This window comes from Odocoileus virginianus, chromosome 2 (genome assembly GCF_023699985.2).
Source record: "Odocoileus virginianus isolate 20LAN1187 ecotype Illinois chromosome 2, Ovbor_1.2, whole genome shotgun sequence".
Taxonomy (NCBI): domain Eukaryota; kingdom Metazoa; phylum Chordata; class Mammalia; order Artiodactyla; family Cervidae; genus Odocoileus; species Odocoileus virginianus.
In genome coordinates, this window is record NC_069675.1 from 97,838,450 (window position 1) to 97,854,506 (window position 16,057).

The 16,057-nt window shown below is 44.8% G+C and overlaps 1 protein-coding gene across 2 annotated transcripts in view; it reads right to left on the reverse strand.

Annotated features, from left to right (window-relative positions):
- The window catches only part of DDX31 (DEAD-box helicase 31), a 73,373-nt gene that overhangs the window by 49,334 nt on the left and 7,982 nt on the right, over positions 1-16,057 (reverse strand). For both annotated transcript variants that reach the window (XM_020910988.2, XM_070454994.1), the window contains exons 6-13: positions 15,305-15,369; positions 9,200-9,244; positions 7,859-7,900; positions 6,993-7,057; positions 5,370-5,489; positions 5,136-5,242; positions 3,507-3,742; positions 2,591-2,767 (exon numbers count right to left, since the gene is read on the reverse strand). In XM_020910988.2, the coding sequence (XP_020766647.2) occupies positions 2,591-2,767; positions 3,507-3,742; positions 5,136-5,242; positions 5,370-5,489; positions 6,993-7,057; positions 7,859-7,900; positions 9,200-9,244; positions 15,305-15,369 (857 nt within the window). The remainder of the gene's footprint in view (positions 1-2,590; positions 2,768-3,506; positions 3,743-5,135; positions 5,243-5,369; positions 5,490-6,992; positions 7,058-7,858; positions 7,901-9,199; positions 9,245-15,304; positions 15,370-16,057) is intronic.

Consider the following 16,057-nt stretch of genomic DNA (forward strand, 5'->3'; position numbering starts at 1 on the left):
GCTTAGATTCTTATGAGTCTCCCAACTTCCTACTACTGTAACCACTTCTAGGCACAGCAAGGTTTTGCCAAGGAAAAGGAAGAAGTGGATTCTTCATATCATCCAACAGGACCCTGTTCCTACAGCACTAGGCTTCTTCCAGACAGAGGCAAATAATGAAGGGTAGCACATTTCACTAAGATAACACAGGGAGAGGGGCACAGCCTCCCGAGATGGCCAACACTAAGAGTAGGGGTGCCAAAGGCAAGTGCCTGCCCTTGCGGGTCCCAACTCAGAATTTATTCTAACACCTTTTCTACAGGTGGTCTGGAGGATGAAGAGCAACCAACCTTTCCTACAGAGCAATTTTTTAAAAAAATTTATTTTAAAAAGATTGTAAACTTCTTAAGAACCATATGTCTTAACTGGAGAAAAATATTTCAAGTAAAAGAAGAAAATGAAATCATCCCACCTCTCAAAACAAACCACACACCGGGCAACATCATGAGGTTCCCTCTGAGGGTTCCTACTGAGGACTCCCAGGTACCAGAGCTGGCCTGCACGTGCCCAATCCGCACAGAAACCTGAGGAGCAGGCACTGCCACCACCTGCCGTGCCAGGGGGAGAAACTGAGGCATAAGAGGCTAAGGAACTTGCCCAAGGCATGTGCATCCACTGTTGATAAAGGGCTGAACTGGTTTCTGAACCCTGGGAGTTCATGGCTTCTCCGTGGAGTCAAAACCAAAAAAGTTCCTAAAAGCCTATGAAACACCTTAAAGGCAGGATATGCTGTATGCAGACGTGGAGTAAGGAATACAACGACCAGACCCCTGAGGATTCAGCACGGCCATCAGGCGACAACTCTTTCAACAGCAGCCCCTCTGATGCTTGTAAAGCGTTGAGTCGGCCACTCTGAGACCACACTGAGATCACGTGGAGCAGTGGGCAGGGTAACTAGGGTAACAGGGTAACCATCACAACAGGAAGATGTGATGGGCCTGGTTTTAGCTTAGGCCTCGGGACAAGACACTTCACTTGTGTTTAGAAAACGAAATGCAGAGACCCTCCCTTCGACCTCCTACCCATCTCACAGGGAGGGTGTGATGGCTAAACACCTAACAAACAGGACAACGCAAGTAAAATACTAGCAATTATTAAACGATGAAAAAATTACTTTTTCTGAAAGAGAAATAACAACAAGGATGGCCCCTAACATGTACTGAGCACTCAATCTGCACTAACTCAGTGAACTGCCATAACTCCAGAAGTCTGTACTACTGTTCGCTCCACTTTAGAGGCCTGGACACTGAGCACAGAGAGGTTAGATGCTTCCCTGAGGTCACACAGCCAGTGAACAGCAGTCAGGCCCAGAGCACAGGCAGCCCGCCCCAGCGCACACAGCTGTAAACGCCCTGCTACCCTGTGAGAGGCACTGTCTGAAACACCCTAACTGCAGGGTCTTCTGCTGACCTCTGAAAGTCCCTAGATCCTCCTGAGTCCACATTCAGCTTCTCCTTTATCCTCACACCTTCTCTGCAGGATGGCTCTGGAGAAAGGAGACCTAGAGGACTAGTAAACCGAGTTAAAAAACAAACCATAAATGGCATTACATTATGAAATTAACAAACTCAACTGAATTGGGGAAGCTGGAGGTAAAACTCAAGGGTTTACAAAACTCATTAAGGCTGGAATGTTCAGGACACTTGGCATAGTCTTGGGTTAAGAAACTGTGTCCTTGAGTGACCTTGAGTAACTTCATTTTTCTCAGCCTCCATTCCCTTAATTATTAAAACAAAAAAAGCAATAGCAAAAAGAAGGGCTGGACTTGATGGCCTTCTCTGACTCTAAAAATGCTGACTTTTTTAAGGTGGCTCTAATCAAACCGTCGCTCTCTTTCAGGCTCTCTTTAGAGCTCTCTCGTTTCCTCAGCTGCCTGGTAACCTCTCCTCTAGGACAAGCTGGCTCCCTCTTCCAAGCCCTGTCTGTCCTTCCTGCCACAGTTCCGGTGAGCTCACCTCCTCCTACATCCTGCTGGACTCCCTGAATGGCTGGCCTGGCGACCAGCAGTGGAATGAGAGTGAACGCAGCTAAGTACCTAAGTACCCAAGATGAAGAGAATGTTTCACTCTCCTTCCTGCTCAAAACTACTCGCCACGCGGAGCCCCCGCAGCCCCTGGTGCCCCCCGTCCTCTCCCAGCCCGAGTGCTCCGAGTGAAAGCTCTGCATCTTGTTGACAATGACAGCAGTCACGCTCAGCAGTACCATATGGGAGCCACAATTTAGCTCCATTAATGCTCTTAATTTGAAGACATCAAGCCCTAATTACACACTGGGCACTAAAAAGGCAAAAGCCTTCCCTGGTGCCAGCTCCTTAGCGGCGCTCTGCTGCCTAACAGCTGGCTGGGCATAGTCCGGCCAAGCCGGCCCGCGCGCGCTCTCAGGTGGAAGAGACCCGCTCCCGGGGCAGAAGTGAGCGGGAACGAGGGGCTCCACGTCCGCCCCCACCGGGCACACAGCTGTGTCACCTGCTGTGGCCTCCAGTGGGTCGCCCACTTCAGCCACGCTCTTCCCTGGCCCAGCAGGGTCCCAGTCCGGGGAGGCTAGGGCTCACCTCTTGCTCCAGGGCGCTGTGCAGCCGCAGGAATTTTAACGGTGTAGAGGTGGATGGCAAATGCTCTGGGGCCAGGGCCCCCGAGTCGCTCAGCAGGGTCTGGAGGAAGAGGGTGTAGTGGAACTCCACCAGCTCGCAACTTGAGAAGAAAACGATCACCTTCTGGTCTCTCTCAAACTGCACGGACACAAAGGGGGAAAAACACCACCACGCATTTTTAAGATCAGGTGACGCTACAATGAATCTCTCTGTAAAACACGCAGGCAGGCTGGCCCCAAACTGGAAAGGTGACAGATGGCTTTGAATTATTTTTAAAAACAACACTGACCCGCCATGCTATTAATACAAAGAATGCAGGACAGGAAAATGACATAGCTGCCACCTCAAACGGGCCTCCCGCATCTTAGAAAAACAAATACGCTTCAGAGCAAAGCTGCACATAAGCTCGGCCTCCCTCACTCACTCAGGGCTTGCCACGCACAGCCCTCCCTGTGGAGACCCCGAGATCACTGTCAGTCTAGAAGCTGCACCCTCAAGACCTTCCACCTACTATTTTCCCATATACCAGAGAAAGTTATCATGTGAATCCAGTAAATATACAAATAGGATGAGCTTCTAAACACATGCACACAGGCCCATGTATCTGGCTCACATCCAGCACGCTTCAACCACGTGACATCTCCAGTGTCAGCCTAAGACTGGTCTATGAGGCGGATCTCAAGCTGAATACACTGACCCGAGTCCTTACTGCAATTCTAGAACCACTGACTGAGAAGATCTCTGCTAAGACCTGCGCTCGCCACCACAGTGAAGCTGGGAAACTTCCATGTGCATCTCAGCTCACTGGCCTCCATGCCTGACATAAAAAACACTGTAGTCCTTTCAGGATCAGGTCAGGCCCAGCCCTCAGACCTACCTTGCACTTTTGCAGGATGAAGGCCGCCAGACAGACGAGTCTCAGCTTGCTGGGGACCACCACCACATGCTGCTCGAGACCGGCTGGGATGGCAAAGCCGTCCAGCTCATCAGTCGCCTGTGGAGGAGAAGCTTCGAGAAAGGCTTCACTCTCTGGGCTCGACAGGTCGTGGCTTTCATCCAGGACAGAGATGCTGACAGGGTCGTGTAAACTGATGTCAGCTAGCCGCGCTACACCTTGGAGAGAAAGTGAGAAAGACAGAACAGCTGACAGGAATGTGCTGTACAACCGGTCACGTCCGCACATCCCCAACGCCACACATCCAGGCTTACTAAGAAAACCCTGATGGGGAGCCCAAATGCTAACACTGATCTGCCCCACTGTCAGTCTCCCGGGGACCCACTGATTTCTTCCCAGGGCCTAAAAACCCATATACACCACCAATGTTTCTGAACTCTGACCTGTGGAAGACCACTGCAACAGATGTCTGCCCATCACTCCCCAGAAAGGCTTCGGTGGTCAAGTAAATTATGGAAATCCTGATAGAAAGGTTTCCTGGGATTCTTTCATGGGGCTTCCCGGGTTTACAGGCCTTGTCAGGACCTTTACTTGTGTGACTATGCCCACGAACCTCCTAGAGGAGGCGGTAAAATGTGGCATTTCCCCCACTCTTTGAGCATAGAATCCTTTTTCATGGATTATCTCTTATGGTCACTGTTAGTTAGAACACACTCTGAGAACTGCTGGTGGGGCAGGTGGATGGTGTCTGGTACACGTGCAGTGGCTGGTAAACCAAGTGAAACAGGAACACGAGAGCTGAAGTGCTGTGCAGCGATCTGTGTGCAGGGGATCCTGGTAGAGCCCTGGTGTTCCCATCTACGAGCACGCTAAGAAGCCCCATCTCACGAGGATGGAAAGGCAGAAATGAGCTCACGGAATGTATTTTTTAGGTTTAATAAAAAAAGAGACCTAAAAGTCCCAGCTGGGCTTCCCTGGTGGCTCAGTGGTAAAGAAACTGCCTGCCAATGAAGGAGATATGGGTTCAGTCTCTGGGTTGGGAAGATCTCCTGGAGAAGGAAATGGCAACCCACTCCAGTATTCTTGCCAGGAAAATCCCAAGACAGAAGAGCCTGACGGGCTACAGTTCACAGGGATGCAAGAGTCAGACACGACTGAGCAACTAAACAACAACACAGTGTCTTTAGGAGAAATGCAGGATGATGATAATTAGAAATGTGCTGGCAGAGAGGTCACCTCCTTCAGGACGGGAGCCCTGCCCTGAGCGGGCAGCACCCGCCATCACAACCTCTTGAGACTACCAGCCTCCTCCTACCTCCATATCGATGTGAGTGCCAGCAGCCTCTCCCTCCCGTGAGGGTGCTAGACTTGGGACCTGCTCTTTCTCCTTTCTTCCCAGATGCCAGGAACCAGAGAGTCAGGATGGCGGGGAGAGGGGGCCGGGCATGCAGGACATGTGCTTTGGAGAGCAGTCCTCTCAGGATGCCTTCCTCCTTGCCTCCCCGGCCCCCACCTTGAGGCCGAGAACCAAGGCAGGCAGACAACTGAGGGCCAGCTCACGTCTAGCCCCTCCTCTTCAATGAGAACACAGTGTGTTTCTTTTCATCTCACCTTCCGTGAGCGTCGCCGACAGCAAGACGTTCTGTCGTTCCTGGCACTCGGCATTCACAGCGTTGAGGATCACCGTGAGGTCCTTTTCAAAACCCAAATCCAAGATTCTGTGGTTTCAAGGAAGGAGTTTTAATCTCCATGCATACATGGAATGCTATAGGGCTCCAGAAGTTTCAGTGAAGACCCAGAAACAGCCCTTTCCCTTCACCTCTCATGTTTCCCGGAAGGGCTCACCTGTCTGCTTCATCCAGAATCAGCCAACGGATCTGATGGAAATGGATGTTCTTGGTGGATTTTATATGATCCACGAGGCGCCCAGGAGTGGAGATAAGGATATTTATTCCTTTTCGGAGCCTGTTTAAAAGTATACATCACAACAGAAAGTAAATCTGACAGAGCCACATCAACAGAAGACACAGCCAAAGGGTGAAGGAAGACAGATTCATGGCCAGAGCCAAGGTGCCACAGTTTGAGTCATGACAAACGTAACAAGTAGATACCAAGATGTATTTAAGTTCTGATTATTCTCTGTAGTTTCTCTATCTTGCAGAAAATAACTGTAATTGCTGAAATTTTATTAAAAGCATAAAACCTTAAGTCTCAAATGAACCTTTACTATATAACCCAATGCCCTTTATCTGATCCACAGATGCTTTCTAGAACATTCCAGATTGTCACCTCACTTGTGCCAGGGAATCCCTTACGTGAATGAGTCATCCCATGCCAATGTGCTCTAACGGCTGGAAGGTTTCTTACGTTGAATCCTTGTTGTAACTTCCATGCAATGTGCCCCACCTTGCCCCATAGACTAGGTAGAACAAATTTAACTTCTTACTCCCCAGACATCCTTTATCCCACTAGCCCACAGTAATAAAAGTGTACAGTTTTCAGCTGAGTACATTTTCCAGCTGCCCTTGTCATTAAGTGGACACATGCCTATGTTCTAGCAATAACATACGTGGAAAAAGGAAACATGCAAATCCTATCAGTGCCTTTAGAAGGAGGTATGGCAGGAAGCTAGATACAATGGCTGGAGCTCCAACAACTATCTAACACTATGAGGAAAGCTTGAAAACAAAAGCCTCACTTAATGGCACAAAAAAACAGAATGAGCCAGGAGTCTTCACACTGGTGCACGCACCATGTCAGCCAGCTTCTTAAACGTGAAAGAAAAAGAAAAAAAACTTCCATATCATTTGCAGCACCGTTGCTGTTATTTACAGTGGAATGGAATCTCATCCTAGCCAATATTTGAAAGTTTCATGTTTAGTATCTACTCCTTGGTTACACATTACACACAGGATTGGACATAACTACTAAGCATGAGGCTACAACAAAATAAAAACGTCTTCAAGCAAATGCAGACAATTTGGGATGTACTTCTTACAATAATTTTCTACTGACACCCATGACCAATTCTAACACAGAATTACAAATAAATGTATTTGGGTATAAAAAGCGAGATGTAAAGCATCATGTAGGCTTATAATCTTGTTTTTGTAAAATCAAACAACAAATTCCCAAACTACCAATGTCACAAAAGGGAGTCTAAGGGGATGTATCCTTAGCAAGGGGGACCATGGATGTTGGGGGATGGGAGGGGTTGAGGGTGCGAGTTAAGAAGGTAAACAGCTGTCATTGATCACATCACAAGGGAGCCACTGGTAGGCTCCTCAATATTTAAAACAAATAGCACTGTTTAGAACGACCCCTAACGGGGACTCGCGTGTTCATACATCCTGGGACTAGGAACCACCGTCTGGGACAAGGCTCTCCCCAGGCTGAGAAGGGCCAGAGTCTTACAGAAGAGGAAGACAGGGCAGATTGAAAAAGGAAAACAAACAAAACTCTCCCTACCTGGCCTTTTCTGATTTTCTCTTCTCTCCTCCCATTAACACTCCAGGCACAATCCAGGTAAATGGCTACAGAAAGACATCAGTCCAAAATCAATGTGAAGCCCCGTTTACAGAAAACAGAGCCTAACTGCAAATTCCTGTTCCTTTAGGAAGTTGGGAGGGAGTGCTTCTCAGTGCAGGAGGCAATACTGTGCAGACACAGTTCCAAGGCATTGCCAGGCCTGTGGTTATCAGCACTAACTTAAACTGCAACTATTCAACTAGCTTCCGATGCTGCGAGAGAGGAGTATGAGCTTTTTAAATGATTCAAGGAGCTTCTCTGCCTTTCCCCACAGAGCCTGAACTGAAAACACATTTTAGTGAGTCTATCGCCTTTTTTATTTTTTCCTTTTTGGTTAAGATCAAACCCAAATACAATGCTTCCTCATTGCCAACCATGATGAAAGAAAAGGAGAGATCAATTCTCACTATAATTTGGTGGGCTGGCAGGCTTTGACTCAGAAGCTTTCTCTCTCCTCATTCTGAAACAAACCCTGCTTGTAGCCTGTTAAGTTGCTTTCACTGGATCACCGTAAGGTTGTACCTGTGAAGCTCTGTAGGTGGCTTGCTAGTGACTACGATAAATAGATTATAGGAATGGAAGTACCAGGAAACACTAGTAAACTCACTAAGCTAGAAATCAGTGATTCATAAGGTTTAGATCAATAAGAACCTACAAACTGTACCTGGGGAGAGCAGAGACAACCAGGGGATGGAGGGACAGTGGAGTGATTCCTAGCTCTTTGAAAATAAAGAAAAGACTGTGGGCTCTCTTTCTTCAAAAAGTCGGGAAAAAAAAGACAAAGCTGAACTCGTGGCTTGCCTTACCTTAAGCAGTTTCTGGACAGTATCAAAGCTTTGCAGAGCCAGCTGTAAACATGAAAAAGTGAGAACTGATGAGCAAGATCCCTCCTTTCCTTTTCATTTATTTTTAAAAATTTAGACAGTGTGAAGTGATAAGGATGCAACGTAGGACCTCAAGGTAGGATTAAAAAAAGTCCTATACACAGAATCTACTTGGGAAATACATCTTGTTCTTAGGCTGATGCTGAAACCTGTCAGTTTGGAGAATCTATTTCTTGGACACACACAAACATAGTGTTCTGTGCTCCCTCTGCTGGCTCAAATTCCCAGAGTACCGTGCAGAGAGGTACAGTCTATGGTGCACAAAGATGGAAGAAAATGAAGCAGAATCGACCTGAATCTGGCTCCCTCTGGAAAGAGAGAGAATGTAGTATGTGTGAAGCGGTATGGTGACGCAACAGGCTAGCCTTGGGGTCACTGCTGTAAAGGTGACATGACTATTTCCTAAGGCTATGTCGGGGCAGAGCGGCAGCTAAAGACAGAGATGATCATTTCCCAAGTTTATTAAAAGGGGGCAGAAATAACACCGAAACCAACAAGGCCAGTGGAAACCAGAGAAAGAGAAAACAAATGTAGGTTATAGCCATTAACAAACATCAGCAAAGCCTCTACGTAATCCCTTTATCCAAGGAAGATACAGTTTCCACGTGTTTAGTATTCATGAAGCATCCCAGGGAAGCAGCGAGGTTGCTGCTGTAAAAATTTAAATAGCTCCATGCCTGCTCCTTCACTGGATGGAGCTGAGACAGGGCACTGCAGGCTGTACAAAAGGCTGGGCTGAAACCTCCATCACTGAGATCTGTTCTCTGCAAGGAAGTGATTGGCATTTGATATAGGAAACACGCATCCTGATCTGAAATTGCCTCCGCAGGCAAATAAAATAAATCGGATAGAAGAGATTTCCACCAAGAAAGAAGAAAAATATCAAAAAGCTTAACTTTCAGAAACAAGTAAAAATTTAAAAAAAAAGAAAAGGTTTATTTTTAGGGTCAACCGCTTCTAATTTTTAATTAAGTTGTAAAAGAAAAAAATGTACAAAAATGCAATTATTTTACTTCTTTTTAAAAGAAATCTATAATGTCATTAGTTTTTAGATAACAGAGAAACACTTCTCCACACCCAAAAACTTCTGGTTTCTAAGACTACTTGAATTTTTCTTCTTGTCAGGAACCAGAGGCTGGTTCCCTGGCAAAGGGAAGAGTGTGGTGATTGGTACAGTAGAGAGAAAAATCGTCAAAACACTTGAATTTTATTCAACGATATTGCTGAAAGAACTTGCTTAGCACACATCCCAGGACTGCTTACCTCTCTTGTCGGCACTAGTATCAGAGCGTAGGGGCCATCACCACGCTGTTGAACAGAAGAAAAGAATGCCATGAGCTGAATGAACACAGGTCATAGGAATCTGGACAGGTACTGGGGGCAGCCACTTGTAAGCATCAGAAGCAGTCTCATTAAGGAAGTGATCAGACGTCCACTGTGCTTGTGCGCTCAGCCACTCAGTCGTGCCCGACTCTCTGCGACCCCGTGGACTGCAGCCCGCCAGGCTCCTCTGTCCCTGGGATTCTCCAGGCAAGAGTACTGGAGTGGGTTGCCATTTCCTTCTCTAGGGGATCTTCCCGACCCAGGGTTCGAACCCAGGTCTCCCTGGAATTCTATATCATCTGAGCCGCCAGGGAAGCCCACTATCATGGAACAATGATCTACAAGTTCTGACCCATGCAATCAGACAAAGAAATATGCATGAATCTGGAAAGTAGAAAGTAAAATTGTCATTATTAGCAGATAATATTTTATCCTAAAGAAAAAAAAGCTTAAGAAATCATTTGAAAATCTATTATAGAAAGACAATTCAGTCAACTAGCTGAATGTAAAATTAATATATAAAAGTCAGTAACTTTCCAATGCAGAAAGTTAGATGGAACCATGTTTAGAATAGCAAAAAAAAAAAAAAAAAACCCAACATAAAAAACTACACTTCACAAAAACACAATAAAAAATTTTAAATACCTCTGAGGCACATAAAATAAAATTTAAATAAATGATTCTTGGATAAGAAGACTCAATATTATTAATAAGCTAATCTTCCTAAATCAATCCATAAATGTAATGCAATTCTAATAAAAATGCCATGAACATGCATATTTATGCATATATAAAATATTGAGAAAATGTCACAAAAATACATATACATGCATATAAAAAATAAGCTGATTTCACATGGAAAAACAAATGTGCAAGAATAATCAAGATATTTCTGAACATCAAGTGTTAAAATAGCTTAAATCTGTAGTAGTTTTTTTTTAAATTGATGCTACCACATAAGAGATTATAATAGCAAATACAGTCCAGAATTAAATCAAATACATACAAAAAGTCAGGAAATACGGTAAGGGGCAATTTATATCAGCAATGAAAAGACGGACAATTTAAATGCCCTTTTAAAACTAAGCTAGAAAAATAAAGTTGGAGTTAAATTGGCCTTTTTACAGATGACATGAAACTCAGAAACTATAAAACATGAAGAATTTTATTACACAAAAAATTTAAAATTTCAGAATGAAAAAGTTAATACATAAACAAAATTGAATCAAATAACATGGGGAAAAATATGTCATACATAAGAGAAAGGACCATTTCTTAGTTTATAAAGGTTTGTGATTGAATTAAAAATAAAAATAAAAAAGACCATCAACTCAAACAGAAAAATGGAGAAGGGCATAACAGTTAATTTATGGAAATAATAACTCAAAATATGACTTTTAAACATGTGAAAAGATGCTCAACTTTACTCCCAAGAGAAATTCAAATTAAAACTATGACACAATATTTTTCCCCTGTCAGATGAGCAAAAATAAAACAGCCAACAGTGTTGATAAAGGCACAGGGACACAGAAACTCTTGTACAGTGTTGGTGGGAATGAAAATTGGTGTACCTCCTTTTAAGATCAATTTTGGTATTATCTACCAAATAAAAATACAAATTCCATTTATAACAGTTTCTCAAAAAGATTCATAAATGTGTGTAAAGAAGTTGTTTAATTGCTTTGTAGCAAAATGTTGAATACAAAATAAGTTTCATCAATGAGGGAATGACTCAATAATTTATGGTACATACACATAGTGGAATACTAGGCAGCCATAACAAAAAACAAAGCAGGTCGACACAGTAATGGTAAGAAACCATCCTCCAAACATGTTAAGTGAAAAAAAGCAAGGCACAATCATGCACAGCAAGCAACCATTTCTGTGTCAAACAAGCAAAAACCTCAGCCAGAGGAGGAGGGGAACTACACATACTCAGATTCACTACACACAAAGAACATCCCTGGGAGGAAAAACAGGAGGCTGGTGATAAGGACCACACTATCCTAAGAGCTGTGCCATCTGGGCCAAGTGGCAGTAGAACCACTCACTGATCACTGTATGTCCTTTGGTACTCTTCAAGAAAAATTTTTAACATATACATTATATCCATAAATAACAGTAACAATGATAGAAGAAAACAAAGTAATCTGAAAAGGGTCCAGTGGTGCCTTGCACCTCCAAAGTGCTAGGACACATAGGGGAGGAACCAAAACTCTGTTAGGGAACTTCCCTGGTGGTCCAGTGGCTAGGACTTCACCTTCCAATGCAGGGGGTGTGGGTTCAATCCCTGGTCGGGGAACTAAGACCCCACATGCCTCCCAGCTGAAGAGCCAAAAGAGAAAACAGAAGCAATATTGTAACAAATTCAATAAAGGCTTTAAAAAAATGGTCTACATCAAAAAAAAAAATCTTGGGGAAAAAAAATACATTAGTGTAGAAGCTAAGCACAGATTTAGTGGCAAATTAAATTACAAGGATGGTTTTCATGTTTTGCATAGGAAATATTTACCCACAAGGAGAAAAAGATTTGGAATTCAAACTAGAGGTGTCTGTACTCGACATCTTTGCAAGAAGCTGAAGCCCGGGCGGGGAATGGTAAACATGTTAGTACAACGGTATCAACACCGCAGTGTTAGAGATTCTGACATTTCAAAAGGTGTTACTACACAGAGAAGAAGAAAGAACAATCAGTTCCTCGCAGGGCAGAAGTGAGTGAGGAAGGATGGATGGGATGTTAAAAAAAAAAGAGCCCAAGGAGCTGAAAGTGTGGAAACACAGAAAATTGGTCCGTTCTCATCCCATCACTACAGTAATTGAAGACTCTGCTGGGTGCCTTGAATTCGCTGCTCCCTCCAGACAGGTTTTTAACAGGCCAGATCCATTTATGTTGAACCACAGGGGCCTATACTGAATGTTACTTGAAATAAATTTGGGCTTGGAAAACCATTTCTACAGTATATTCCCATCTTTAATAGAATGAGCTGTTATTGATATTAAAAAATAGTTGAGTAATAAAAGCAATGACATACACGGCTGGTTAATGCTCTGAATATAAGCAATTCAGAACACTGCCCTTCATACACGTCCACGTTGCTGATGACAAGGACACTCAGCGGGCAGGCACTGTCGCCAGGATCAGGGAGGCAGGGCTCCACTCTCCCCGTGCAATGCCTCGCTCAATCCTGGCAGCCCCAAGACACAGGCTCCTCGTGATCCCCCCCGGGGCATACAGGGATAGAAAGATGCGCTCGACATCTCACTCAGGCCCAGGTTCTGAGCAGAGCCCCAGGCTGTCCACTCTAGGAACACAACTGCATCTCTGCTGTCCTTAGTTCACAGGTCCAGGAAATGAGTCAGCTGCGCTGGAACTGTGGGACCCACGCCAGCTCAGATATACGCCCAAACCCTGCAACTTTCCAAGAAAGAAAAAACCCTCCACTGTCTACAGACATTCTCTTGGAGTATCTAAAGGGCTGAGACTTTAGATACTGAGCTAATTAATTCATATTTCTTCTCTAATCTGTACCAGGTACAATGTGAAAGCCCCTTGTATGAACCCCCTCACCGCAAAGTACCCAGTGGAAGCAAACACCAGTCATCCAGAGGAAACAGAATTCTCACTCATCCACCTCAGAGAAAGCCAGTATTAGTTTGAAAAGTATCTTTCTCATCTCTGAGTGTGCATGCACATATGTATGTACATACACACAATCATTAGTTATGAACCTGGACTCTCATATATACATACTGCTTTATAACCTCCCTTTTTCAACATGGCAAGAATGCCTATCAAGTCCACGAATAGGAACTGAAGAAAATATCACTTTCACTTGAATGATTGTGTAGGATTTGTTTTATTGACCTAAAATCATCTAAATAAAGTTTAAATAAATTTGAACATGTTCATTCTGAAATAATTTCAGGCTTACACAAAACTACACAAATAGTTCAAAAAACTCCCTCACCCCCTCCTCCCAGCTTCCTTATATGACTTTGATTCTCAAAATCATTATGTTAATATCGTATGGAAAAATCTGAACAACCTTTGGGCCAACCTGATACACTGGAAATGAACACTGATTCAATATTATCAGTTAATCTGATTTCCTAGCACGCCTTTTCCCAGACTCGGATCCAATTCAGAGCCACATGGCACTCAGCTGTCGTGTCTTTTTTGTCTCTTTTACGCTGGGGTAGAGCTTTAGTACATCTTTGTCTTCTGTGACCTCAATACTTTTGAAGAGTACTGGCTGGTTGCTGTGGAGAATGTCTTTTGACTTGGCTTTATTTGATGTTTGTGATCAAATTAGAGTTGTGCATTTTTGGCAAGAAAACCAGAGAAGGACTTCCTTTGTGGCTCAGTGGTAAAGAATCCACCTGCCAATGCAGGAGACACAGCTCAATCCCTGGTCCTGGAAGATCCTCCCTGCCACGGAGCACCTAAGCCCGTGCAGCACAAATACCGAGCCCGTGCTCCGGAGCCCTCACACTGCACCGGAGAGCAGCCCCGCCTGCTGCAGCTAGAGGAAAGCCTGTGTAGCAGTGAAGACCCAGCACAACCACAGACAAACAAACATATGAAAATTAAAATATATATACACACATACATACATGAAAGGAAACCAGGGAAGTACTATTTCATCCCTCATACCCCTAGCAGGAGACTGGTGAGGTCCCCTGTGACCTCGTGGTTGAGGTGGTGACAGCCAGGCTCCCCACCATAAAGGTACCATTTTTTCCTCTATTTCCTGGAAAGATAACTTCAGTGTGTAAATATCCCATTTTCATCACACTTTAATCCACTCACTCTCGCATTTCCAAAGATTCCTGCCTGAAGCAGTATCACCGTAGCATTTGCCACATGATAATGTCCTATTATGAATTCACTGGAATTCTACTGTAAGGAAGGGCTTCCACTTGTCCCATCTGTTTAGCCAATAATTCATTTGTGTCAGTTTGGACTCAGGGTATTTGTTTTAGACTGTGGACTGGAACCCAACACTATCATTATTTATTTCGTCACTGCAATAACAGGAAGGCTCGACACACATCCAATTTGGCGTGCCCAAACCAAGGAAAAAAGTGACCAACCAGCTCTTCTCATCTGCCTGTGAACTACTCTACTTCCTATTTTTATTCTCACCATTTCCTCTCAACTCAGAATAACCAGGGTGTATTCGTGAGATTCCAGGTTGGGTTCTGAGATGATACTGATGCCCACGGAACAAGGAAGTCACTTGGCCCCTTCAGGATCCGTGCCAAGGCACCTAGCTCTGGCCCTGCTGGCCCAGGTGCTAAGTGTGCTTCCCAACTAAAGAAGGAGCTGCAAGGCGGCCCAGCTGGCGCCCTCCCTGACGGGGCGCTTCTCCTCACCCCGCTGCTCATGCCCTGCCCGCTTTGATACGATGCTAACTGTCCGCTGAGAAGAGCTTGGCCTCTGGGGGCACAGAGGATGGAGGTGGAAATGCAGCTTCAGGCTCACGCCTCGCGTGGCCTTAGGGTGGTATTTAACGTCAAGTCTCCTTGTTTTTTTTTTCAAATTGAGGTAACAGTAATTTCTTCCAATTTAGTGCGATTAGGGTGGTTAGCAAGCCAATTAGATAACGAGAGCAAAGCATTCAGCACCATGTCTGACACACGAGTAGCATCTTACAAATGTTCCCTAGTAGACCTGCTAGAATGACTGTTACAGTTGTCTACTATTTGTTCTATTTTTTATTCTATCCCCCACTCTGGGCACAATCTCTGATGCAACATGCTTACATAGTAAATGAATTAAACAGAGGTAGGAAAACAAAGTTAAGTGAAAAGACTTTACTGCTTTGGTTCAGTTTGATGGTTTCATATGCACCATGAACAATAACAGAAAAAAATGCACTTTCTTTTGTTTTTTGGCCTTGTTGAGCAGCTTGCAGGAAGATCTCCAACTAGGAGATCTTTGTTCTCCAACTAGGGACTGAACCCAGGCCCCTGGCAGTGAAACTCCAAGTCCAAACCACTGGACCACCAGGGAACTCCCAGAAAGACAGCCTTCCTACTCACCTGTATTTTGGACTGCATTGCTTGAAGAGACTGGACCACAGGGATGCAATAGGCAAGAGTTTTACCTTTTAAAAGAGGACAAGAGGAATTAAAACCAGAGTCTGAGGACATCAGAAAACCAAAGATAGTAAAGGAAACTGGCACTGCCCTGAAGTCTGGGGATAGGAAAAGTGCACTCATAATCAGGGGAAAACGGAAGTCATCTGTCTCACAACTCCTAGCTCTGCGCTGTGAATGCAGTGCTTCTAATAAACCTGCAGCTTCGCTCCTTTAACGTCTAACAAGGGAGACAATGATACGTTCCCCAAGTCTCACAGAAGCTCAGCTCAGTGAATATCCCTAGGAACTAGAGAAACTCCTCGCCCTGGGGTTACCCTCAACCTCTCAAAGGAGCTTCTGAGGGCAGAAGTGTCCTCTGTGGAGCGTTCACGGTCAGGAGCCAGTTGGAAGCCCAGAGCCGGCCTCCAGAAACCAAGGACAAACCACAGATGGCAAAAGCCTTGGGCTTCCGCCCACCTGGGCAGTGGCTGAGAGGGGTAGGAAAGGACAGCTGACCTGCTCTTACAGGCACAAGAGGTCAGAAAAGCTATTCCAGACTGTTCTGGAACAAAACCAGTGTTCCGTGATTGGGCACAACAACTGGCATCTGATCAGTGCGTGCTCATGGCAAGAGTGTTTTAACACCAGAAAAAAATATTAATTGCCACTGGAGTGAAGATGGACGGCTCTGGCCATAGATGGTGGGACCAGGTG